Source organism: Enhydra lutris, unplaced genomic scaffold (assembly GCF_002288905.1).
Source record: "Enhydra lutris kenyoni isolate GAN:26980312 unplaced genomic scaffold, ASM228890v2 scaffoldscaffold29, whole genome shotgun sequence".
Taxonomy (NCBI): Eukaryota; Metazoa; Chordata; class Mammalia; order Carnivora; family Mustelidae; genus Enhydra; species Enhydra lutris.
The window spans coordinates 17,728,229-17,752,935 of NW_019154113.1; the positions used below are offsets into that span (position 1 = coordinate 17,728,229).

General features: G+C 52.7%; 3 protein-coding genes across 6 annotated transcripts in view; 2 read left to right on the forward strand and 1 right to left on the reverse strand.

Annotated features, from left to right (window-relative positions):
• LOC111152604 (calcium and integrin binding 1) overlaps positions 1–3,832 on the reverse strand; it is a 3,943-nt gene extending 111 nt beyond the window's left edge. Inside the window, exons 1-7 of the mRNA XM_022511122.1 lie at positions 3,574–3,832; positions 3,411–3,445; positions 2,150–2,258; positions 828–978; positions 582–700; positions 421–509; positions 1–162 (exon numbers count right to left, since the gene is read on the reverse strand). The exon at positions 1–162 is cut by the window's left edge and continues 111 nt beyond it. Of these exons, the coding sequence (XP_022366830.1) occupies positions 141–162; positions 421–509; positions 582–700; positions 828–978; positions 2,150–2,258; positions 3,411–3,445; positions 3,574–3,624 (576 nt within the window). The 5' untranslated portion in view covers positions 3,625–3,832 and the 3' untranslated portion in view covers positions 1–140. The remainder of the gene's footprint in view (positions 163–420; positions 510–581; positions 701–827; positions 979–2,149; positions 2,259–3,410; positions 3,446–3,573) is intronic.
• Positions 3,833–3,971: 139 nt separating this feature from the next.
• LOC111152581 (GDP-D-glucose phosphorylase 1) lies at positions 3,972–9,220 on the forward strand. Of its 4 annotated transcripts, none has more exons than XM_022511074.1 (3): positions 3,972–4,287; positions 4,481–4,589; positions 7,872–9,220. In XM_022511074.1, the coding sequence occupies exons 2-3, from the start codon at positions 4,527–4,529 to the stop codon at positions 9,033–9,035; spliced, it is 1,227 nt and encodes a 408-aa protein (XP_022366782.1). In that variant the 5' UTR covers positions 3,972–4,287; positions 4,481–4,526; the 3' UTR covers positions 9,036–9,220. The 4 variants fall into 4 exon arrangements, with proteins under 4 accessions (XP_022366782.1, XP_022366783.1, XP_022366785.1 ...); XM_022511075.1 differs by having other exon boundaries at positions 4,481–4,557; positions 7,861–9,220; XM_022511077.1 differs by having other exon boundaries at positions 4,481–4,557; positions 7,938–9,220.
• Positions 9,221–13,423: 4,203 nt separating this feature from the next.
• On the forward strand, positions 13,424–23,892 carry LOC111152556 (tubulin polyglutamylase TTLL13-like). The gene is made up of 13 exons (XM_022511033.1): positions 13,424–13,680; positions 14,023–14,063; positions 14,774–14,892; positions 16,939–17,069; positions 17,536–17,692; positions 18,073–18,216; positions 18,558–18,643; positions 18,922–19,153; positions 19,595–19,779; positions 22,404–22,589; positions 22,870–23,059; positions 23,347–23,526; positions 23,860–23,892. Exons 1-13 carry the CDS (start codon positions 13,424–13,426, stop codon positions 23,890–23,892), a joined length of 1,941 nt encoding a protein of 646 aa, XP_022366741.1.
• Positions 23,893–24,707: the final 815 nt, after the last annotated feature.

Sequence of the window (24,707 nt, forward strand, 5' to 3'; positions counted from 1 at the left end):
GGAGCGGGACTGCACGGCCGCCAGCTCTGGGTTAGGCCAGCTTGGCCGGCCCTGGCAACACAGGCATGACCTCGACCACAGCTCAGCAGTGGAAAGCCTCTCTGACGGGGTGCTTGCTGGGACATACGCTGTGGCTCCTGTCACAGGACAATCTTAAAGGAGCTGAACAAGAGAAGAGTGGGTCATGTTTTCTGCTGGAACAGGAGGGAACAGGCTAGCCCCAAGTTTGCCCACATCTTCCCTACAACCCTTCAGAATGGGCTGTCCCACATCTGTCCCTCCCCTTTGGCATTAAAGCTGCCCTGAGACACAGAGGAACTGGAGAGACTGCTCAGCCTGGCTGCCACCCCCCATGCTAACATCCCAGACCCAGGTGCAGCAGGTGGGGACCCAGAATACTGGGGACCATGACCATTGTACCTGGCAAAGTCCGGTGACCGGGAGATGACGTGCTGAAACTCTGAGAGGTTGATGGTGCCATCCCTGTCAATGTCGGACTCTTCCAGGATCTGGGGGAGGGAGAGCTTCAGGGCAAGTCCCTGTCCTTCCCTCCCGCTCCCTGGCCTGGCCCAGCTACTCACATTATCAATGAGCTGTTTCATCTCTGAAGCACTAAGCCGTGTGTCCTCGCCCTGTCCTGTGAGGCAGTTCACGAGGTGACTCAAGTCTTCTCGGTTCAGGGTTCCATCATCATCAAAGTCTAGAGACAGACACAGGAAGCCAGAAAGAATCTGGTCAGGGTGAGCTCCCAGGCTCCCGAGCGGTACACCACCGCCAGGACCATGTGGGGACAGGCCGTGTCCCACCAAGTTGCTCCTGGCTCTCACCGAAGATGCGGAAGGCATAGTGGGACTTGATGTCTGGAGTTGCTGTGTCACTGAACACACTGAGAAGGTCCAGGAAGTCCTCAAAACTCAGGCTGTCCCTGGCCGGGGATGTGGAGAAGATCCTGCAGATTCGTTCCTTGAAGGGGTTGGCCTAGGCAAGAGAGCCTTGTGTGAAGGCCACAGATGCAGCCCAGGTCACACGCTCCTCAGACCCCACCAGGACCTGGAGGGAGCAGGTCACGGAACCCGCTCTGTGAGCTCAGGCTCACAGGAGAGAAGGATCAGTCTTTTAGGGCCAGCCTGGAGGGCAGGAGGACCACCTGACTAAGGGAAGGGACAGGAATGGTTTCCTGTGAGTCAGTTTAACCCAAAGGCAGGTCTAGGGGCAGAGAAGGAAGATGAAAGCATCCTAAGGGAAGAGAGTAAGATGGGCTGGTTACTTTAAACACGTTTACTTCAACACTCACTGTGTTATAGGCCCTTTGCATAAAAATTTTCACAGCAGGGGCACCCCCGGTGGCTCAGTCAGTGGTCAGACTCTTGATCTCGGCTCAGGGTTGTGATCTCAGGGTCATGAGATCAAGCCCCTCTCCAGGCTCCATGTGGGGTTGGCTTGTCCCTCTCCCTGCCCCTCTCCCCCACTCTCAAATAAGTAAAAATCTTTATAAATTTTTTTTTTTTAAGATTTTATGTATTTGGGGCGCCTGGGTGGCTCAGTGGGTTGAGCCTCTGCCTTCAGCTCGGGTCATGGTCGCGGGGTCCTGGGATCGAGCCCCGCATTGGGCTGTCTGCTCAACGGGGAGCCTGCTTCCCCCCTCTCTGCCTGCCTCTCTGCCTACTTGTGATTTCTCTGTCAAATAAATAAAATTTTTTTAAAAAAGATTTTATTTATTTGTCAGAGAAAGAGAGTGTGCACAAGCAGTGAGAGCAGCAGGCTCCCCGCTGAGCAGAGAGCCTGATGTGGGACTCGACCCCAGGACCCTGGGATCATGACCTGAGCCGAAGGCAGATGCTTAACCGACTGAGCCACCCAGGCTTCCCTAAAAAATGTTTTTCACAGCAACCCTACAGAGAGGAATAGGGTTTCTCAAACCTTAATTGGGTAGCTCAACTCCTTTTAAAGGACAAAACTTCTTTGATTCTCCAAGAGTATGTCCAAGAATCCCAGTTTGCAAAACACCCCTCTAGTTAATTCCACCAGGTGATTTTGGTAAAGCCCTCTTCCCCAGAAAATTAGGGCTAAATAAAGAGAAAACCATAACGGGGACCGGTGACCACATGATCTCAAGAGGAACAGCAGAGGGAGAGTGGGGGACTGGCACCTTGAGCTCTGGAAGGCTGAGGATCTGCTCCAAGGACACTCGTATCTGCAGTGACTCCTCCACGCTCCGGTGCTCTGGGGGAAGCAGCTCACAAAACCGCCTGTGGGCTCTGGCAGAAGAGGAACTTGTCGACAAACCTTTCTGTGTGTATTACATCCCCACTCCTTGCTTCATTACCCATTATAAACCGGGTGAGGAGCTAAGGCACATGCACAGAACTTCTCAGTCAGCAGGCATAGGCCAAAGGGAGACACATATGTAGTCCCATGTGTAGAATCCAAATGTCTCCAGACCTCAGGCTGAGAGTGCATTCATGCCATGGGTATTTACTGAGGGTCTAATGTGTGCCAATCACTGTACTGGGCATAGGTTCTAAAGCTCCCAGAGGAATGGAGAGGCTGCAGAAGGAGCCAGAATTTGGCCCTGAAAAGCAGGGAGAAAAGAGTAAAATTGAAATCTCTTTCCCGTTTCACTCCAGGAATCTCCAGCTCTTCAAAGCCTTCCTCTTTTTAGTAACCACCCGAAACGATCTCTTCCTCAGCCCTTCCCTCCTTCCCGCTGGCGTTATCTTTGCCAAGGCAAGCCAAGGAATCTCCTCACTTAGGTGCCTTCACCACAAAAAGCTGGCACGCGGCTAGGAAGGGGGTTCCAGCTCGAGTTCAAATCCTCTTACTTGGAGTGTAAGTAACTTTGGTAACTTAGGGAAGTTACCAACCTTCTCTGAAACCTGTGTCCTTGTCCCAGTACCTCCCACCTGAGGATTAAATTAGGTAATGTAGGCAACCAACCACTTCCAAGGGTCCTGGCACCCGGAGAGTGCTCAGTAAGCGTTAACGGCTACTGTGTTAATTCAGATCGAGTTACCAGGAGCCAAGTTCCCGGTAGGCGAAGTCCGCGGAGAGCCACAGCAGCCCCTGCCCGGCTGGGGGCAGGAAGTTCGGTCATGCACAAGGCAGCGGGGCGTAGGCCCCGGGGCGCCCAGCGGGGCCCGAGGCTGCGAGGTGGCTCCCAGCGGTGCGCAGCGGGGTTGGCGGCGGGGGTGGGGTGGGGGGCGAAACAGCAGGAGGGCGGGGAGGGCGGGGCGGGCAGAGGACACTGCCCGGGACTCGGGGCCCGGGCGCCGGCTCCCGCTCGGCCGCGGACCGCAGGCAGGCCCCTGTCCTTCCCTCTGGGGGACCTGCCGTTTGCCCGTCTGCGGACAGAGCCCCCCCCGAAGCCGCCTCTAGAGGATCCGGGAGCTGAAGTTCGACAGGGCACTTACAGGAGGATCTCCTGCTTGGTCAGGAACGTCAAGTCCTGGAAGACAAAACGGAAGGGGTTCAGCGAGCCTCCCGGAGGCCACGCCCGCTCTGCCGCCGGCCCCGGGACCCGGCTCCCCAGCGCAGGCCCGCGCGCAAACTCCCCGGGACCTGCGTCCCGCGCACCTGGTACTCCGCCAACAGCTCCTTGGACAGGCGACTGCCCGAGCTCCCCATCGTCGCGCCGCGCGCACAGCTCCGCCAACTTGCCTCGGGGCGCCGGCAACTTTTCCACTTCCGCCCTCGGGCCGCGTCACTGCTCGGTCCCCGCGGCAACCGCTCCTGGGGCCACCGCCCCCGGGCCCGCCCCCTCCTTAAAGTGCCCAGGCGCTCCCTGCCCGGTTCCGCCGGCCAGCTCCCGGCTCCGGGCTGTCCTTGGCGAGCTGGAGGCGGGGCCCGGAGCGTCCGGGGCGGAGCCCAGGCCGCACGGCCCCGCCTCCGGAGTGGGCGGGGCGAGCCCCGCCGCGTGCGAGCGGCCGGACTGCGCATGCGTTTGGGACGCCACAGCCTCGCCATGGCCCGGCCAGGAGCTTGCGGCGAGTGTCGCGTTGCGTCCTTCTCTACTGCTGTCGGTCGTGCGGCGGCCTTCGGCGCGGTCGGGGCCCAAGGGAACTACCTGGAACCTGGAAATCCGGAAAGCTCGAGACTCGCTACGTGGCCGAAGCGCGGCGAGGACTTTTACATCCGGACGTTGGCGCTCGCCCTCGCCACACGTGTTGCAGCCCGCATCCCACCTCCAGAAATGACCAGAACCTTGCGGCCCACTGAGGGTGTGCGCTGAGGGTCTGCAGACTGCAGAGCCGTGCATAGTGATCTTCAAATTTCACAAGAGGCCGCAGGGTAGGTTCCCATTTTACAAATGTGGAAAACAGGCCCGCGGGAAGGATTCAGGTGATTTGTCCCTACTCTGTCATTTAGAAGGCGGTCACCCCGGTCTAAGGCTCTTCTCAAGGGTCCCTGTGACTGTAGACCTCACTAGAGCCGGCAGGGACTGAGGCTGACTTGTTTGCACTTGTGCCCTCTCGGCCCCTAGGACAACGCTTGGCCCAGAGCAGGCTCTCAGCAAACTGGATGCGTGAATGCGGGAACGAACCTCCACTGTTCCAGAAGGTGAGGATTCCAGGCTGAGGGAGGAGGTGGAGGTGAGATTAATTCTTTTGTTTTCAGCTTTATTGATGTGTATTTGACAGCATTGTGGGTATTAGTTCTTGATTCTCCTGATTCATTCTACTTGCTGATCTTCGTAAAGTTTAGATCTGATCATGGTCATTTCGGTTTAAAACTAATAAATGGTTGAAAACCGGAATACCGGCCCTCTGAAATCTGACTTCAGCCTCTCTGCTCTCTTCCCTTGGCTTTGTGGGTTCCCTCCCGGCACAGTGGACTCTGAGTGCCTCTTCCATAATAGCCTTGGGGAAGCCTCTCCTGGTTCTCTAGAATAGATTAAGAATCCTCAGGTTGGCAACTTAATGTTTACGTGGCTGTTGATTGGGTAGTGTCTGTCCCGTCCCTCCCTCCCCCAAGAGCTCCGAGAATTGTGATCTACAGGATCTAATAGGTGGCCGTTGTTGAGTAAATGTTTGCTGAGTGACCTTAGCTTCCCCAGCACTCAGCAAGGTGTTCATCTGAGAGTGGCTTTAGGAAGACCCTGTCTCAATATGGGAGTCCCCACCACCATTGTGGAAATACTCCATTCCAGGAAGTAGAGGCTGCAAAGTACTGAGAACACCAAAACCAGTCAAAATGAGTATAGTTCCATCCCAACCTAATCATCTTGACAGGAGGCTCTTTGTGTACAAGAGATTGGTTAGTAAAAGGGGAGACGAAGAACAGGAAGCTGTCGTGGTGTCCTCTAGACTGAGGGGAGGGAGCACTGGCCAGCCAAGGCCTGTCCCTGGACTTCCTGGTGATACTGTGTCTCTTCAAAGTGAAGATGTGGCAATTGGCCCTGTGCCATGGTGACCAGCTGTGACACAGATCTCTCAGTCACCTCGCTTGGTGCTGAACCCTTCCTTGAATAGCCTTCTGATTATAATTTCGCTTCCTGGTAGATTTTTTTTTTTTTTTTTTGAGATTTTATTTATTTATTAGGCAGACAGCTCACAAGTAGGCAGAGAGGCAGGCAGAGAGGGGTGGGGGGAAGCAGGCTCCCTGCTGAGCAGAGAGCCTGATGTGGGGCTCAATCCCAGGACCCCGAGATCATGACCTGAGCCGAAGGCAGAGGCTTAATCCACTGAGACACCCAGGCGCCCCCCTGGTAGATTTTTGTACAGAAGAGGAACTATCCGGATTAGCCAATAGGAACATTTCGTGCTTTTTGGCATGTTTCTCATTATAAGTTACTGAATAGGCATTCTGAGTCTGTTTAGCATAATGCCCTGCCTGTGCTAGACCAACTCTTGAAACAGTGTAAAACTGAGTTGCTGAAATACTTTTAAAAACAGCTTCTAGTGTTTCTTGTTATGAATTTTTTTTTAAGATTTTATTTATTTATTTATTTGACAGGCAGAGATCACAAGTAGGCAGAGTAGCAGGCAGAGAGAAAGAAAGGGAAGCAGGCTCCCTGCTGAGCAGAGAGCCCCATGCAGAGCTCCATCCCAGGACCCTGGGATCATGACCTGAGCCAAAGGCAGAGGCTTTAACCCATTGAGCCACCCAGAGGCCCCAACTGCTCCTTGTTGTGAAATTATTTTATTAGTTAGATCTCTTCAAGTTTTGTTCATAACTACCAGCTCTTGGATTTGAATTCCACTTTTTTTTTTTTAAGACATCTTTTCCCTGTTCATAATATTATTTCCTTCTTCCTGTTTTCCTTGGGACATGAGATAGGAGAACCACACCAGGTTTCCCTGAGGGGGTGACATTTGACCTGAGACTTGAAGGGGACAGTCCTGTGAAGAAAATCTGCGAAAAGGGTATATTGTAGGCAGGGACCCCAGAAAGCACCAAGGCCCTGAGCTGGAACAAGTTCAGTAAGTGAGGAGTTGAGTAGACGAGGGGAAGAGTGGAATGAGAGGCCGCGAGAGTGGGCGCACAGCTAAGCCTTATGGACTTCATTCTAGGGGCTCAAGGTCACATCCCTAGTGACTAGTAGAACAGGAATTCAAACATCTGATTCGCCTGTAAGGCCTAATCTCTCACCTTTGTCCCAGGATGATGCCCAGTTCACAGGCTTGTTGTGAAGGTAGGTCGTCTGAGAGAACATAGAGGGCACCCAACCCATGCCTGGCACAAGGTAGACATGCGACCAGTGTTCCCTTGCTCCTGGTTTTCGTGGAAAGGTTTGATCCTGTGACATGATCACTGCTGATTGATCACTCTGAAGTGTTCTCTGGTCACAGGTAATGCTTTGTGCCTACTAGTTCACTTTAATGTAAATATGACTGTGCCCACTTTCTGTTGATCAGCACGTCTTTACTCGTATATTTAGCCTCCTGGTGTCATCTTGGTCCTGGGTCCTTGGTCCTAGTCCCGAAATTAAAATGCTACTTCATATTTGTATCTGGTCCATGCCTTACCCTTGACCTCCAGGTTTGACTGTCAGCTGCCTCCACCACTTCTTGGATGCTCAGGCTGTATCTCAAGCTTAGTCATCAAAACTGAATTCTCCATTCCCCCCCTTCTTCTAAATCAATCTAGTCCCACCCCCACCCCTCCCTCAGTCCCTCCAGCTCGATAAAGGCCACCGTGATGTACCTCGTTTCTGAAGCTGATACCCTCTCGGTTCTTCCCAGTGCTCAGTCCCCTTAGCCCTTTTTTTTTTTTTTAAGTATTTTATTTATTTATTTGACAGAGAGAGAGATAGTGAGAGAGGGAGCACAAGCAGGGAGAGAGGGAGAAGCAGGCTTCCCATGGAGCAGGGAGCCTGATGCGGTGCTCAGTCCCGGGACCCTGGGACCATGACCTGAGCCCAAGGCAGATGTTTAACAACTGAGCCATCCAGGCACCCCATATTAAAAACAGAGAGAGAGAGAAAAGTTTACTCAATATACATAACCTTTAAAAGAAAAAGTGGGGCACCTGGGTGGCTCAGTGGGTTAAAGCCTTTGCCTTCAGCTCGGGTCATGACCCCAGGGTTCTGGGATTGAGCCCTGCGTCGGACTCTCTGCTCGGCGGGGAGCCTGCTTCCCCCTCTCTCTCTGCCTGCCTCTCTGCCTACTTGTGATCTCTGTCTGTCAAATAAATAAATAAAATCTTTTAAAAATAAATAAATAAAAGAAAAAGTATTTTTTAATTCAGCGGAAATGAATGCTAATTTAGAGGTGATGGAATCATGAGTATTTCCATGTTTTCAAAATATTTTCCCAAAGGCATAGATTGATTTTGTAATCGGAACAAGAAGTAAAAATTTATTTGAAACTCAATATGGGATCTCTGAAAATGGGGCGGTGCCCTGTATTTTTCACCTCTTAGGATTGTTTCAGGTCAGCCCCATGGCCGCTGCACAGGATTCAAATGAGATTTCCTATTTGCTCCCTCCAAACCGTAAGGACTGGGAAGAGCAAGGTGTTCCCGACTTTGTCTACCAGCAGAAGGAACTTCTGGAAGGGATTCAGTGGCCAAGGACCGCACCCAGCCTCCGGGACAGGACACCCGGGTCTCGCTTCGACTCTGCTCTCTGCGCCGCCTGGAGGCAGCGGATGGAACTGGGGCTCTTCCGCTACCGCCTTGGGGAGCTGCAGACCCAGACCCTCCCTGGTGTGGTGGGTTTTGTGGCTCAGCTGAATGTGGAGCGAGGTGTGCAGAGGAGGCGCCCCCAGAACATCCGGAGTGTGAAGCAGGCATTTGACCCCGAACAGTTTAACTTCAACAAGATCCGGCCAGGAGAAGTCCTCTTCCGTTTGCTCCGGCAGCCCGATCTCCCAGGTGCTCTCCAGCAAGAGGACATCCTCGTCATGATCAATGTCAGCCCCTTGGAGTGGGGCCACGTGCTGCTGGTGCCCGAGCCCACCCGGGGGCTCCCCCAGCGCCTGCTGCCAGGCGCACTGCGGGCCGGCGTCGAGGCTGTGCTGCTGAGCTCACACCCGGGCTTCCGCGTCGGCTTCAACAGCCTGGGTGGCTTGGCCTCGGTGAACCACCTGCACCTGCACGGGTATTACCTGGCTCACAGACTGCCCGTGGAGGGGTCACCGAGCGAGCCCCTGGACCCTGGGGGCCGTTTGCACCTGCTCCGGGCCCTCCCCGCTCCCGGCTTCCTCTTCTACACAAGTGGGCCAGGGCCTGACTTGGAAGCCCTCGTAGACAGGGTATGTCGGGCCACTGACTACCTGACGGACCATGAGATTGCCCATAATTTGTTTGTGACCCGGGGGGCCCCACCTGGAAAGACATCACCATCCTCCGCTCTCACAGGCATCCGAGTAATTCTGTGGGCCCGGAAGTCCAGCTTCGGGGTAAAGGAGGGCGAGGCGTTCAATGTCGCCCTCTGTGAGCTGGCCGGGCACCTCCCCATCAAAACGTCCCAGGATTTCGGCAGTCTGACGGAGGCGGCTGCTCTGGCCCTCATTCGAGACTGTCTGCTGCCCCCAGCCCAGGCGGAGGAAGTACAGGCAGCACTGGTGGCCTTGATTGCCCAGGATGAACAGTAATCCTTCTAGAAGTATGTATTTTCTACCCGGTCTAAGTCCCTTTCCAGAAAGCTGTCCACAGTGGTCGCTTGGGGTTCCATGGCTGCTGCCTTACCCGCTTACCCCCAGGGGGAGGGGTAAAGAACTATTAAGTGGTCTCTGTAAAGAGAAGAAACCTTAGAATAAATTGAATGATTGCACCGTTATGAATGTATCTGCTTCTCATTTTTCTTCTTAGGCAAGCTTCAGGGATGTCAAACCTGTTACTAGGGAGGAAGTATGGGGGCGACTGGGTGGCTCAGTCCATGAGGTGCCCAGACTCTTGATTTCAGCTCAGGTCACGATCTGGGTTGTGCGATCCAGCCCCGCATCGGGCCCAGTGCAGAGTCTGCTTGAGGTTCTCTCCCTCTGCCCACCGCCCCCCTACCACATATGCACACTTGTGTTCTCTCTCTCTGAAATAAAATCTTTTTAGAAAATAAACAAATAGAGCATGCACAAGAGTTACATATCCTGGGGTGCCTGGGTGGCTAAGTCAGTTGAGCGTCTGCCTTCGGCTCAGGTCGTGATCCCAGGCTCCTGGGATAGAGCCCCATGTTGGGCTCCCTGCTCGGTGAAGAGTCTGCTTCTCCCTCTCCCTCTGCCCCCTCTTCTACTGTGTGTGTGCTCACTCGCTCTCTCATAAGTAAATAAAAATACTAAAAAAGAGTTAAGTGGGGTGCCTGGTTGGCTCAGTTGTTAAGTATCTGCCTTCGGCTCAGGTCGTGTTCCCAGGATCCTAGGATCAAGCCCCACATCAGGTTCCCTCCTCTGAGAGAAGCCTGCTTCTCCCCCTCCCACTCCCCCTGCTGGTGGTCTCTGTTCTCGCTGTCTCTCTCTCTGAAATAAATTAATAGAATCTTAAAAAAAAAGTTACATATTCCTGACGATATATATAGACTTTTCCTTTCATATCAAGTCTTGGCAAAGTGATAGTTAAAGTGCCTCAGGCATTGTGTCCCCGCTTCCTCTGCCCTCGCCTCTGCCAGTTCTCCCTTCTCGAGCCACCAGTGACCATTTCTTCATCCCTCCCCTCCCCTGGGTCTTGCTCCCCCATAACCCCTACTTAGAGCACCTTTCCCCGGCCCGGACAGCCTTGAATTTCCCTCCAGCCCCCAGCACGGAGTTGAGTGTTCCTCACGCACGTCACCTCATGTGAGAAAAGGCATCTTCACAACTTGAGTACCGCCGTATAATGAGGAGAGGCTGGCAGAGTGGAGGCAACTTGTCTGAGCCCGTACAGCTCACACGCGGCGGGGTCAGGACCGCAGCACCGGTGGTCCGCTGCCAGAAGCTGCCTCTCTAGGCATCGGCTCCGCTCACTTGGTAGTGGTGGTGTCCTTAACAGCTGATGAGCCCGGAGCTGAGGTTCAGGTTCCTGCGTAGCTGGCTTTCTCCATCCTGGCCTCGTCTGAAGTTTGTTTGTTTTTTTTTTTTAAGATTTTATTTATTTATTTGACAGACAGAGATCACAAATAGGCAGAGAAGCAGGCAGAGAGAGAGAGAGAGGAAGGGAAGCAGGCTCCCTGCTGAGCAGAGAGCCCCATGTGGGGCTCAATCCCTGGACCCTGAGACCATGACCTGAGCCAAAGGCAGAGGCTTAACCCAGTGAGCCACCCAGGCGCCCCTCGTCTGAAGTTTTTATATAGAATTTTAGAGTTTTATATCCCAGAAGATGTTACAAGGTCCCACTGAGTTAAGGCAGAATATGTACCACCAAAAAAAAAAGTTTATAAGAAAAGTTTAATATTTACATTTAAATATTATATATTTGACATTTAAATTCCTATAAAAAAACTTGGGGTCGACCTCCTCTTTCCGGCACTTCGCAGTAATTTTAGCTTATGTTCCTTTCTGTGAGCCTTTGCATATACAAGCTCCGCTAACATCACTTTGTTTTGCTCCCTCAGTCTGAAGGAAGTGCAAATAACTGTTACAGCAAAGTGGACTTTGTGTCCCAGGTGATGAGCCTAAATACCAGGTTTTTACCCCAGGACTGCTGTTCAGAGGAAAGCCTTCTCTGGCCAAACTAAGTTTTTCCATAAGATGGGGTGGGGGGGGGGGAGCAGATAGGTTTTCTTTATGGTGGTACTTCTCAGCTGTTTATATAGCTCGTGAATTGTGAAGAAGGGGATTTAGAAGCTTTTCCTAAGCTTAAGTGTGGAACACTTAGGGGACCCTCCATACTCCCCTTCGAGCACCCTAGAAAGATAGGAAGGCGTGATCCAGCCCAGCGCCCCTCCACCTCTGCTTGCTTTTTGGTAGAGAGCCTATGTAACGAAGGGGTTTGGGATTTGATCTAATGGGAAACCCTGAAGAGTTTTAAATTGGGGAGTATCCAATTTGCATTAGAAAGAATACTTAAGGGCGCCTGGGTGGCTCAGTTGGTTAAGCATTTGCCTTCAGCTCAGGTCATGATCCCAGGACCCCGGGATCGAGTTCCATATGGGGCTCCTTGCTCAAAAGGGAGCCTGCCTCTCTCTCTTTGCCCGGCTCATGCTCTCTCTCTCTCTCTCTCAAATAAAGAAATATAATCTTAAAAAAGAAAAGAAAAAATACTGAAGATGTAATGGATGGGTGTAAAGGAGGGAAGAACAACCAGAGAGTCCATTTAAGAGGTTGCTGTGTGGTGGCAAATTCAGGCAAGAATTGGTGATGGTTCAGGTCCCAGAATAGTGCCTGGAACCCAAAATATTTGGGCAAAAAAATGAGAAAAGTGATAGTCCTGCAAGAGACTCCAAAGCATTTCAAGAAGAGAGTAACAATATATGCTGAAGAAACATGAATCAAAGAATGTCCACATCTTTTTTAAAGGAGGGAGGTTTTAGTTTTTTGGGTTTTTTTGTTTTGTTTTGTTTTTTAAGATTTTATTTATTTGAGAGAAAGAGAATGAGAGAGATAGAGCACGAGATGGGGAAGGTCAGAGGGAGAAGAAGCCTCACTGCTGAGTAGGGAGCCCGAGGCAGGACACCATCCTACAACTCCAGAATCACGACCTGAGCTGAAAACAGTCGCTTAACCAACTGAGTCACTCAGGCGCCCAAGAAGGGAGTTTCTAAAGCGTCCTCTAGATTTAGGCACACGGGATAGTCTAGAATGACAGGTTGGACTGAGTTCGGTGGAGGTGGCCATCAGAAGTCAGAGTGTAGGGACACGCATAGGAGGAGCGGTGAAGGAGCTCTGTGATGAGGCCCTTTTGTTACTCAGTACAGCAGGGTGCGCGCTATTCGCCGCTGTCCCTGCCCAGCGCGGACGCGCTTCAACACAGGTCACTAAAACACTGAAGGCAGGCGAGCAGGTACTTGTTCCGAAGGCAGACTTGGCCAAATTCCGGACTCGCCCCCCCGGGTTCGAGATAGGATAGGATGAGACGTGTGTGAAGCGGCGAGAAAGCGAAGGGCTACAAGTCCCAGCTGATGCCCCAGACAGCGGCCGCAGAGCTGCAGCGGGGACCGCTGAGCCACCACCGCCAGCCCCCAGGGTGGCCTCGGCCCGCGCCCGAGTGGGTGTGGTCCCGGGGAAGCCCCGCCCCCAGAACGCTTCTCCAATGGGGGCCGCCCTCGTGTCCATGGCGACGGCGGCGGCGGCGGCTGCTGGCTTGCTGTAGGAGGCGCCGCCGCCGCCGGGAACCTCTGAGCTAGGAGCAAACCCCGGAAGGGGGGGGGCGGGCTCCCCCTCGCGATCTGCCGGGACAGCCAGTCCTGTGGAACAAGGAGGCGGTCGTGGACGCCCAGCGACGCCCGGGAAGGAGCAGGAGCCGGGCGAAGGGTGGACATGAGCGACCACCTGAGTCCAGTCTCGGACCGCTAGGGGCGGACCCAGCAGCCCCCACCCCCTCCTCGGAATCTCGGGTGGGCAGTGTCCGCCAGGGGCTCCTCCTCCGCCAGCAGAGCCCAAGGGGTCCTAGCCGTCAAGTGCCAGGGTGTACACATGGAGAAACTGAATCATGGGGACAGGGAAAGGGCCGGCTTAGGCGACCTTTGGTTTTCAGCTCCATTTTAAAATCGAAGGTCCCCCAAGAGCCCAGCCATCCCCTCCTTCCCATTCAGGAATTAAAAAGTCATGGTCATGGTCCCTGCCAGCTCTGTCCAGCTTCTACGTGCACCCCAGCATGTGGTATGGAGGGGTGATCTTGGATAATCAGGACTTGTCGGGGAAGCCAACATTTCACAGGCATTCCCCTGCCCCCATTACCTACGTGGAAACCATCCCCTTCTGCAATGGGATTGTTCTGTAGGGGCAGCAACGTTCCCCTGTAACACCATGAAGGAGATCCTTGGCGTGGACTCCCGCAGGCCTTCCTGGACCTGGAGGAAGGAAGCTCCGACACATATTTCACTCTCACCCCTCTTCCCTCAGAACCTAAGAGGATGGAGCCAAATACCTGTAAGACCAGCGAATCGGAGGAAGACTACGCTGAGGAAGAGGAATCCGAGGAGGAGTGTGTTCAAGAAGCTACCCTCCCTTCTGACTCTCCTCAGCAGGAGCTCTCAAAGGCTGACTATAAGGAATTTGGGGATGAAGTGTCCTTATCTATTGTAGCCAAGAAAATCCCAAAGAAAATCATAGCCCCAGCTGACTCAGATGACTTAGAAGTCGGGAGGAGAAAGAGAAGGCGGAAACGCAGGTAACAGACAGGTGCCTGGGTCCCCTCACTGGCCTGGCTGCAGAAGAGAGTCACCCCTTGGCCTCCCTTCAGCAGTTGTGGAGGGAGGCGGGGGTCTTCCCTTTCATCTGCAAAAGAGGACAGGCAGTACAGGAACATCGTTAACCTTTTGGTACTACAAAAACACAAAATTCAGAACCTTTTGAGCTGGCTTGGTTTTAATTTTCAGCCCATTTCTATCATCCTGGTCTTCAAGTGGCTTTTAGAGACAATGAATTGCATTGTAGATGTGTCGGGTACCTGGAAGCCCTGGGTCTGTCCTTTATCTCACTCTGCCTGATTTCTACTATTCCTCCCTTCCAGACCCCTGGCCATCAACTTGACCAACTGCAAGTATGAGAGTGGTAAGTACCCAGCTCGCTCACACACCACTGTCCATAGGAGGGCACCTGCAGCTTTCGCTCTCGGGATGGTCCCCAGTCAGGCTCCCAGCCCCTGCATCTTGTTCGGCTGGCCTATAGCCAGTACTGAGCTACTAGCGGCTGAGACATCACTGTTCTAGTGGTAGCGGAAATCCCACTGTTATCCAGCAAGAAAAAGCGACTGAAGGTCACCATTGCTCTCCCCTTCCCAGATTTTACCATAATTGACATGAGAACAGGTCAATATGGTTGTGGTCCCCTCCCCCAAGGAAGCCCTTGAGGGGGCTTGAGGAATTAAAAGAAAAAAATCAACAGCTAGGTCAGCTATCTTTTCATCTCCTCCTGTGTCCACTGCCATCTGGGCCAGGGGCCACCCTGTGTGGGAGGTGCCAGTGTGACCCCTCTGGAGGGTCGGTTCTGCAGGTCAGAAACCACCCCAATTGAGAGAGAGAAGACTCAGAGGAGCAGAGAGCCAGGCTCTAGTTTTCTCTGTCACGGATTCTGGAAGGGCCCTGACAGCCTCATGAACTTGGAATTGTCACGTGGTAATTAAGCTGTAGCACTGGAGGTAAGAGCCACCGCCGTCTTCAACCCACTCTGTGGTCAAGTCTGTTCCTTATCGGACCCAGCTACAGTCCCCAGGCTTGCTGCCAGTGTCCCGGCTGGCACCACTGACCTCCCTCTCTCCACAGTGCGTCGGGCAGCCCAAATGTGTGGCCTGAAGGAGGTGGGGGAGGACGAGGAATGGACTGTGTACTGGACAGACTGCTCTGTCTCACTGGAACGAGTCATGGACATGAAAAGGTTTCAGGTACGACCTCTGGACCCGAGCCTAAAAGGGGCCACGGTCCCTGAATGAGTCCTCTCCCCGTTCTGCTCGGGCAGCTGCGGCTGCCACCCTCTGTGGCTGTCTCCCTGGGCAGAGTGGGAAAGGCCATGGCCAGGGCTTCTGCTCCCCTGGGAAAATTCTCCTCTTGGGTTTCTGGAACTTCTATTATAGGAAGGAAGGATCTGCTGGGCACTATTTGCCTGGAGGCATCCGTGCCCACCTGGCGCCCTTGAGGGCAGGTGAGCCCACCTAAGGGGAAGGCAGCTTCAGTGCTCACAGCTGGGCAGGCAGAGTGATCGGCTTCTAAGCAGCTTATCCGAGCATTGGCATCCGCTGAGAGTCAGTGCGGGCCCCTGCAGGGTAGCAAGGAAGTCAGGAAAGATGCGTCCCCCAAAAGATCATAGCCTCTTTATGGCATTGTTGTTATCCTCTAATTGGGTCTTTTTTTTTTTTTTTAAGATGTTATTTTTTTAAAGATTTTATTTATTTATCTGACAGAGAGAGAGATCACAAGTAGGCAGAGAGACAGGCAGAGAGAGGGGGGAAGCAGGCTCCCCGCTGAGCAGAGAGCCCGATACAGGGCTCGATCCCAGGACCCTGAGCTCATGACCTGAGCCGAAGGCAGAGGCCCAATCCACCGAGCCACCCAGGCGCCCCTTAAGATTTTATTTTTAAGTTAATCCCTATACTCAACATGGGGCTTGAACTCAGAACCCAGAGAGCAAGAGTCACACACTCCACCGACTAAGCCGGACCTCTAATGGGGTCTTTGTGGTGGTTAGCAACTCCAGAATTTAGAAAGGTCTGCAGGCTTAGTTTGAGGGGAAGCCAGGAAGGGAGTGGAGGAGATTGTAACTGGTCCTACAAGTCACGGGAGAAGAGCCCGAGAGAGAGAGAGAGAGAGAGAGAGAGAGAACTGGAAGTGCTTGAGGAGCCCCAAAGAAGGGTCAAGCAGGAAGCAGTTGGAAGATGAGCAAAATAAGATGAACAACATTCCTTGGGGGTATTAAGTGCTTTTATACTCTTCCCTCATTAAATCCTCAAAACCAACCCTGAGTGGCAGACACCCTTTTGTTAAGAGGACACCAAGGCTCAGAAACACGAAGTTCCTGCAGCGGATGAGTGGTAAAGCCAGTGAGACAGCCCAGAACCGACACGAGATGCTGCCTCCTGGCTCTGGGGTTCCAGCAGGCGCCCTGGCAATGCCAGATCCTGGGGGCACCGCGGCAGGGCATTCCTGGGACTGTGCAGCTTCCTTTGATCTTTTGGAAAAAGGTTTCTCATTTGCTTGTGCTCCCATGCACCAATTCTTAGAGGACGCATCTCCAGTGCTCTGGGGGATGTTATAAGGCAGCTAGAAAGCCTAGAGTCCTGGTGAATCCTTCTTGCTGCCCCTCATTTCCCAACCTCAGTGTGGGCTTGTGTTTTGGGAGAGGCCAAAGAGGAGGTTCTCACTTCCTTTAGGGAACCTTCCTTTTCTCCCTTAGGGTATTGGGTACAGGGATTACCCCCACTGTGACTTTTTTTTTTTTTAAGGTTTTATTTATTTGAGAGCAAGAGAGCACACAAGCAGGGGGGAGGAGCAGGGGGAGAGGGAGAATCAGGTTCCCAGCTGAGTGGGGAGCCTGACACAGGGCTCAATCCCAGGACCCGAGATTATGATGTGAGCTGAAGGCAGATGCTTAACTAACTTAGACACTGAGGCGCACCCCACCACACTTAAGAGAGAGAAAGAGAGAGAGTGCGTGCATGTGCTTGTGGGTAGGGCTGAGGAGCAGAGGGAGAGTGAAAGAATCTTAAGCAGCCTCCACACCCAGCACGGAGCCCAATGAGGGGTTCAGTCTCAGGACCCTAAGATCATGACCCGAGCTGAAATCAAGTCAGACACCTAACTGACTGAGCCACCCAGGCACCTTGTCCACTGTGACTTCTATCTTGACCTTCCCAGTCCTCCCGGCATGCCCAAGGCCCCAGGGACCGCTGCTTGCTTGGCTGGCGGGGGTCGTTAACCAACTGACTCTGTTTCAGAAAATCAATCACTTCCCTGGCATGACCGAAATCTGCCGCAAAGATCTGCTGGCTCGGAACCTGAACCGCATGCAGAAACTCTATCCTACGGAGTACAACATCTTCCCCCGCACCTGGTGTCTCCCTGCAGAGTGAGTGACACCCCCGCCCACACTGCCCAGGCTCATGTCCTCGAGTAGGAAAGGTTTCACCATCTCAGTTCCCTCCAGACTCTGACCTTGTGACCTAGAAAGTCTCAAGGGATGAGAGTTTCAGCTGGTCTAAGAAAAGAAGGTCTGAGACAGACGCTCCAGGAAGAGCGTGGACGGGAGCAGATCTCCATGGGGCCTGGCTCAGCTGTGATGCACAGATCCCTTCTTCTTTTTTTTTTTTTTTTAAGATTTTATTTATTTATTTGACAGACAGAGATCACAAGCAGGCAGAGAGGCAGGCAGAGAGAGAGAGGAGGAAGCAGGCTCCCCGCTGGGCAGAGAGCCCAATGGGCTCGATCCCAGATCCCTGGGACCATGACCTGAGCCAAAGGCAGAGGCTTTAACCCACTGAGCCACCCAGGCGCCCCACACAGAACCTTTCTGACCAGCCTCTCTCTGCACATAGCTTTGGGGACTTCCAGTCCTATGGCCGTCAGCGAAAAACCCGCACCTATATCTGCAAACCGGACAGTGGTTGCCAGGGACGGGGCATCTTCATCACCCGAAACCCCCGGGAGATCAAGCCGGGAGAGCATATGATCTGCCAGCAATACATCTCCAAGGTGAAGGGTGCCTCGGGACCCCCGGGGCCCTCCCCGAGCCCTGGGGTGCCTCGTCTCTCCCAGTGCCATTAACTCCTACCCTTCCTGCTGCTTCCGCTCACCTCGGAGGCAGCCCAGAGTCATGCTTCAGAGCAAGCCTTTCTGGGTCTGAATCTGAGTTTTCCCACTTCTTAAGTGTGTGATCTTGGGCCATTTCTTACTCTTTCTGTGCCTTAGTTTCTTCATCTGTTGAATGGGAGTGATAACAGTAACTATTTTATGCTTCATACTGTTATTATGAAAATTAAATGAGGTATTCTGATTTGAAACACTTAAACAGTGCATGGGATAGAACGAGCACTTCAAAGATTTTCTTCCCCGGTGGGGGTGCGTGCTTTCAGCCCTTCCTCATCGACGGCTTCAAGTTTGATATGCGGATCTATGTCCTGATCACGTCCTGTGACCCTCTTCGGATCTTCATGTATGAGGAGGGCCTGGCCCGCTTTGCCACCATGCCCTACGTGGATCCCAGCCACAGCAACCTGGTAAGGGGCCAGCTGGCAGCCCCGGGGCGCAGGGCGGCGCCCTCCTCTCATGAGCGCTGAGGTTCCATGGAGAAACCAAGTAGAGAGGCTTGTCACGGTCACCCGTGAACCCTGGCACCTGGCTGGGAGGAGAGCAGCTGGGGGGTGGTGAGTGCTACGAGGTCCTTCCTGGAAGAGCCTGGCCTACCCCTTTCCCCAGGAGCTTACCGGACAGTTCGTAGGTGAAGACGGACGGGAGATGAGCTGTCCTGGGGAGGGATGGGTGATCAAAAGGCAATAAAGGGCTAGAGACAGGGTGCTGGAGGGAAGCAGTCTGAGCCACGGGGCCGCTCTCTTCCCAGGATGACGTCTGCATGCACCTGACCAATTACGCTATCAACAAACACAATGAGAATTTTGTCCGGGATGATGCTATGGGCAGTAAGAGGTACTCCCTACTCTGATGGCTCTTCAGCTTATGGTCTCAGCAGCCCAAAAACTGAGCCGGCTCTTGGGAGGCCAAATGCTCAGGAAAACCATCTTTACAGACCCCTGTCCTGTGCCTGACCTCTAAGTGCAGCCCCACCCCCCACCCTGATCAGTAAGCCCCGCTCCACGCTCCCATGCAGGCACCCGGAAGTAGGGGTAGTGGTAGGGACCATCCTGCCTGCGGCCCAGACCCACTGGTGTAGAAATGGGTGGTCCTCTGAGCACTGGGCCTCGCAGGAAGCTGTCCACACTCAACGCCTGGCTGCGAGAACACGGCTACAACCCCGGAGAGTTGTGGGGGGACATCGAGGACATCATCATCAAAACCATCATCTCAGCCCATTCTGTTCTTCGCCACAACTACCGAACCTGTTTTCCCCAATATCTGAGTGGAGGTACATGTGCCTGTTTTGAGATCCTTGGTTTTGACATCTTGCTGGACCACAGGCTGAAGCCCTGGCTGCTGGAGGTGAGGAATGTCTTTTGGGCTTTGCAGAACCAAGGTCCAGAGGCCGCCCTGAACGGGATGCCTGGCACATACATGCACTCAGTTGGTGGAAGAGAGAATGGGGGACGTGGTGGCACTGGGGTGGGGATGTAGATCTCTCCGCTTTTGACCCGATGAGTCAAATCTGAGTGGTCTCTGGCCACTGGTCCAGGATTTGAATCCCAAGTGTTCCTCATATAATCTTTGTCTTTTGGGACACTGTATCTATAGAATCAGGCTGTCTGGGTATCAGAGGGATCTCCATGGCACAGTCCTGTGGCCTTGGGAGTCAGAAACACCCGCCTCCTTGGCTGAGGCCTCTGCAGGGGGAGATGTCTTGATTATACCCTCAGTCAGGTCTCCAGGAGACCACGCCTGCTTGGGTGATCTGGGAACGGGGTGGATAAGGACTCCTCCTGGCAGGTAAACCACTCTCCAAGCTTCACCACTGACTCCCGCCTTGATCGAGAAGTGAAGGATGCACTTCTCTGTGATGCCATGACCCTTGTCAACCTCCGAGGCTGTGACAAAAGGAAGGTGATGGAGGAGGACAAGCGGCGAGTCAAGGAACGGCTTTTCCAGTACCATCAGCAGCCACGGGAAGCGAGGTGCTCCAGGTGTCTGAGCTATCTTGTTACCACTGGCCTGGGCATACTAGTGCTTCTTTAGGTGGGGAAGGTGGTCTAGGGCTGATAGGCTACAAAGAATAACTTTTTTCTGCAGAGATAATATGTTACATATCACAGACAATATGTTCAAAATTCAAAAGATACTGTGAATAATCTCTTAATTCTTCTCCAGCAACTGTATGCCCCCAGACGAGCCAATCTCTGTTCCTTGGGTCACATGTATACTTGGATAAATATTTAATGCATACATACCTACACACACACACACACACACACACACACTGTTCTCCTCCCTTTACCCAGACAATAATGTAACTTTCACATTCTCTGTCCCATGCGTAGCAGTGTCATTTGGAGCTATTTCCTGTTAGCACATAAGGACCTTTATGTGGTCTGATGAGCTGTTTGTTCTTGCTTTTTTTTTTTTTTTAAACAAAGCTCCTCTAGAAAGTTTATAATGAAACAGAAAACAGTCTAGTCATTCCATAATAAGGGATTGTTGAAATCAGTCTTTTTCACCCACTGTTGCTTTCATTATAAGATGGGTTAAAACATGGCGATTTGTTGCTGATACTAAATTATAATGTTAATAATACATACAAATGAGAGGCGCCTGGGTGGCTCAGTGGGTTAAAGCCTCTGCCTTCAGCTCAGGTCATGATATCAGGGTCCTGGGATCGAGACCCGCATCGGGCTCTCTGCTCAGCAGAGAGCCTGCTTCCCTCTGTCTCTCTTTCTCTGCCTGCCTCGATGCCTACTTGTGATCTCTGTCTTTCAAATAAATAAATAAAATATTTAAAAAAAATAATACATACGAATGAATTGGAGTAGGTTTAGAATTATTCCCATAACAACATCACTCTTCACCACCTGCTTCGCAATAGGCGGGGCAGGTGTGTATTTGATCTGTCATGATATCCTGAGGGCCTGGAACACGTAGGCACTCAAATGTGTGAACGGAGGGAAGTAGAACTATGAATACAGTGGGTATTCCCACAGCGGGACATGACTGTAGGAATTGTGTCCTTCAGTGGGGAAAAGGGCTGAAAACTACTGGACTTTTTTTTTTAATATTTTATTTATTTATTTGACAGAGATAGATCACAAGTAGGCAGAGAGGCAGGCAGAGAGAGAGAGGGAGAAGCAGGCTCCCTGCTGAGCAGAGAGCCCAATGCGGGGCTCGATCCCAGGGCCCTGAGATCATGACCTGAGCCGAAGGCAGAGGCTTAACTCTCTGAGCCACCCAGGCGCCCCTGGACTTTTTTTTTTTTTTTAAGATTTTATTTATTTGACAGGCAGAGATCACAAATAGGCAGAGAGGCAGGCAGAGAGAGAGGGGGAAGCAGGTTCCCTGCCGAGCAGAGAGCCCAATGCGGGGCTCGATCCCAAGACCCTGGGATCACGACCTGAGCCGAAGGCAGAGGCTTAACCCACTGAGCCACCCAGGCGCCCCAACTACTGGACTTATTAAGCAAACATACAGCAGGGCCTGGCCAGCTCAGTGGGTGGAGTGTGTGACTCTTGTTCTCAGGGTTTTGAGTCTGAGCCTCAGGTTGGGTGTAGAAATTACTTAAAAATAAAATCTTGGGTGCCTGGGGGGCTCAGTCAGTTAAGCATCTGCCTTCGGCTCAGGTCATGATCCCAGAGCCCAGAATTGAGCCCCACATCAGGCTCCCTGCTCATTGGGAAGCCTGCTTCTCCCACTCCCCCTAACTGTGTTCCTGCTCTTACTATCCCTCTGTCAAATAAATAAAATAAAAATAAACAAACAAAATCTTAAAAAAAAAATAAGGAACAAAAGTACAATCATAGAGTCACTTGAATACTAGGCAGCCATTAAAAAATGTTGCTGTATGATCCCATTTTTGTCTGAAAGAAGAAAGGAAGGGAGGATTAAATAAAGAGCAAGGTAGTTAGGAGCAAAGCTAGGATTCAGACTCGGGGGTCCTTTCCGAGTCCATGCTCATAACCAATATGCTAATTGCACAGTAAGATTATGGGACGTTTGGTCTTTTTGTGCTTCTGCATTTTCTGTAATTAACATAGATTATAATCAGAAACCCCAAAAGATGGTGATAACTTGGGAGTGCTAGCATATGAGGAGACCCCTTTGCACTTAAGATGAAAACCAGATTTCTGGGGCACCTGGGTGGCTCAGTCATTAAGCGTCTGCCTTCAGCTTCGGTCATGATCCTAGCATCCTGGGATTGAGCCCCGCATCGGGCTCCCCACTCGGCGGGGAGTCTGCTTCTCCCTCTCCCACTTCCGATGCTTGTGTTCCCTCTTTCACTGTATCTCTCTCTGTCAAATAAATAAAATCTTCAAAGAAAGAAAGAAAGAAAGAGAAAGAGGGAGGAAGGAAGGAAGGAAGGAAGGAAGGAAGGAAGGAAGGAAGGAAACCAGATTTCTGGAAGTCAAGCCTCTGTTTTCATGGCTACACACAGGTGGCATTGGCCAGATGGCCTTGGCAGCTTTCCCTACGTGGGCCATGGACAGAAAGGCCACGAAGCTAGCGGGAGATCCTCAAAGCTTTGGCTAGCCTTCCTTCCCCCACTGCACATTCTCACAGTCTTCCTGACTCACTCTGAGCCTGGTTTCCGTAGGCGAGAACAAATTGAGTCATCCCATGCCGCAGTACTGGACCAGGAACGCTATGAGGATTCCCACCTCGGGGGATACCGGAGGATCTACCCTGGGCCCGACACGGAGAAGTATGCACCTTTCTTCAAGCACAATGGCTCCCTCTTCCAGGAGACTGCTGCTTCCAAGGCCAGAGAGGAGTGTGCCAGGTACTTTGCCTTGCATTCTCCTCTGTCCACTTGAGCGGAGCTTATCCTGAAGCTGAATTGTGCCCCAGCAGGGCATAGAGGAAGCCGGACACTTGAGCAAAGAGGAATGGGGTCTTATGTCCTATCAGACTCTTAGTGACTCCGTTTCCCTTTAGTAGGCTTCCCGTCTTCCTCCTCATTCTTCTCCTGCTCCCCCACCACTCTCCCATACCCTGTCTCCCTCACCCTGCTTCTCCCCAGTACACTTTCTCCAGTGTCTGAAGCTGCTATGTCTTGTCAGGCAGCAACTGGAAGAGATCCGCCTTAAGCAGGAACAGCAGGAGAACTCAGGCAGTAAGAGGCGAAAGGAAAACAGGGACCAGAACCAGGGTGAATCAGCAGGGGAGAAGAGCCGATCCAGGGCCGGGCTCCGGGGACTTTCCACCCACTTGGCTTACAGGAACCGGACCCGGGAGAAAGAGGTGTCAGAGGTTTGGTAGCTCTTGCCTTTCTGCAGGAGATGGGTTGGGACTCCTAGAGAAGGGAATCTTTGCTGTCCTCTCCTCCTCTTGTGTAAGGGAGTGAGGAGTTCCTAATGAGTACATTGGATCTGACCTGGTGGACCAGGAGGTGAGAGAATGGATAGCAAAGGGCACCTTCCACTAGGGTCAGGGAAGGGAACGGGGCGGGGGGAGTGGAGTGGGCAGGAGTCCCCCAGCCATGATGGCGTGGGTCTCCCCCTTGGAGATCTTGAACTCATCTCTCGCGTACTTTACAGCTGCTGCCCGCACGCCTGGATACCATGCATCCTCAAGAGATTGTGGAAGAGGAGGAGCTCGAGCGCATGAAGGCCCTGCTCCAGAGGGAGAACCTCATCCGAAGCCTGGGTATTGTAGAGCAGCTCACCCTCATGCTGCACCCCAGCCGCCAGGGCCAGAAAAAACTTCATGAGTACCTGGTGAGGGTCCCTACGCAGCCTCTCACAGAACACGGGAAAACGGGCTACAGCAGCACACAGTGCTGGTCACAGCACAGGCGGCTAATGTGATGGTATCTGGCGCGCAGCCCGGGAGAGCAGAGTATGCTGGGTGTTGGGAAAGGGTCTCTTGGTTCCTTCTGCATTTGTTCCCCGGCTCCCTTGTTTGTGGCAATGACGTCTGGCCCAGTGCAGCTCCCACCCTTCTCCTAAGAAACCTGTTCTCTATGTTCCAGTCTTGCAATAACCCCAAACTCATGACTGACAAAGAACAAGGCCACCACCCTCGGTGGCTTCTGTGTAATCTCTCCCTAGCACTGCCAGTACCACGGCTCTAACGGGCGATAAGTAAACAGACTTGGGCCAACAGAACAGCTGCCGCATTCACTATTCCCTGGGCTAGTAGCAAGCCCACTGAGTCCTCAGTTTTGGCTGGGCCCCAAAGGAGTTAACGGGTTAAATAGTGGCCACAGTCTAGAAGAGATGTTTCAGTCACCCATCTGCTCACACCGTTCCATCCAGCCTCAAAAGAAATGTAAGGGGCTGCTCTTCTCCTCTAGCCTAGATGCCACCAGGACGGGCTGTGCAGTCAGAAACTGCAATCTGTGAGTCTGGTCCCATTGGTCCTCCTGAGAAGGGCCACAAAAGAGCAGGGCTCTCCTCATTTCCTGCATCCAGTCCGGGCCCACGAATTGGTCCCCAGGATCTTAGGGCCACTGCCAACCATGAATGCTGCCATTCCACATCATTCCTGGTGCCACCTACAGCCCAAGAACTTCAACTGGATAGGAGATCCAGCAGCCATCGGCCCCTGTTCATTGTCAATGAAGACATCTGGAAGGCGCTATTTTTCCAGTGCCAGAGTCAGGCTCACTAGCCGTAAGTATACAATACCAGCTTTGGTCACTCTGACTTGGGTAAATTCCCAGTAGCAAACATTACAGCTGGGATGTTCCCAAAATATAACATGGCACTTCCACCAGTGTGGGAGTGGGACAGGTAGTGGATCCTGGTAGAAATGGCAGAAGTACAGCCCTAGCACTCAACAAACCTAACAGGAAAACCGCCAAGTAAACACACAATTACAATGCAGCGTGGTATAGGTGCTGGAGGGGAGCATGGGATGCCATTCCTCTGTGTTGGTAATGGGGCAACAGGTGGTA

Coding starts and splice junctions, on each gene's coding strand:
- LOC111152581 (XM_022511074.1), top strand. CDS start 4,527: ATGCGGGAACGAACCTCCACTGTTCCAGAAGGTGAGGATTCCAGGCTG. Junction 4,590..7,871: donor GGCTGAGGGAGGAGGTGGAG/GTGAGATTAATT, acceptor GGATTGTTTCAG/GTCAGCCCCATGGCCGCTGC.
- LOC111152556 (XM_022511033.1), top strand. CDS start 13,424: ATGGAGCCAAATACCTGTAAGACCAGCGAATCGGAGGAAGACTACGCT. Junction 14,893..16,938: donor TGGACATGAAAAGGTTTCAG/GTACGACCTCTG, acceptor ACTCTGTTTCAG/AAAATCAATCACTTCCCTGG. Junction 17,693..18,072: donor GCCAGCAATACATCTCCAAG/GTGAAGGGTGCC, acceptor GCGTGCTTTCAG/CCCTTCCTCATCGACGGCTT.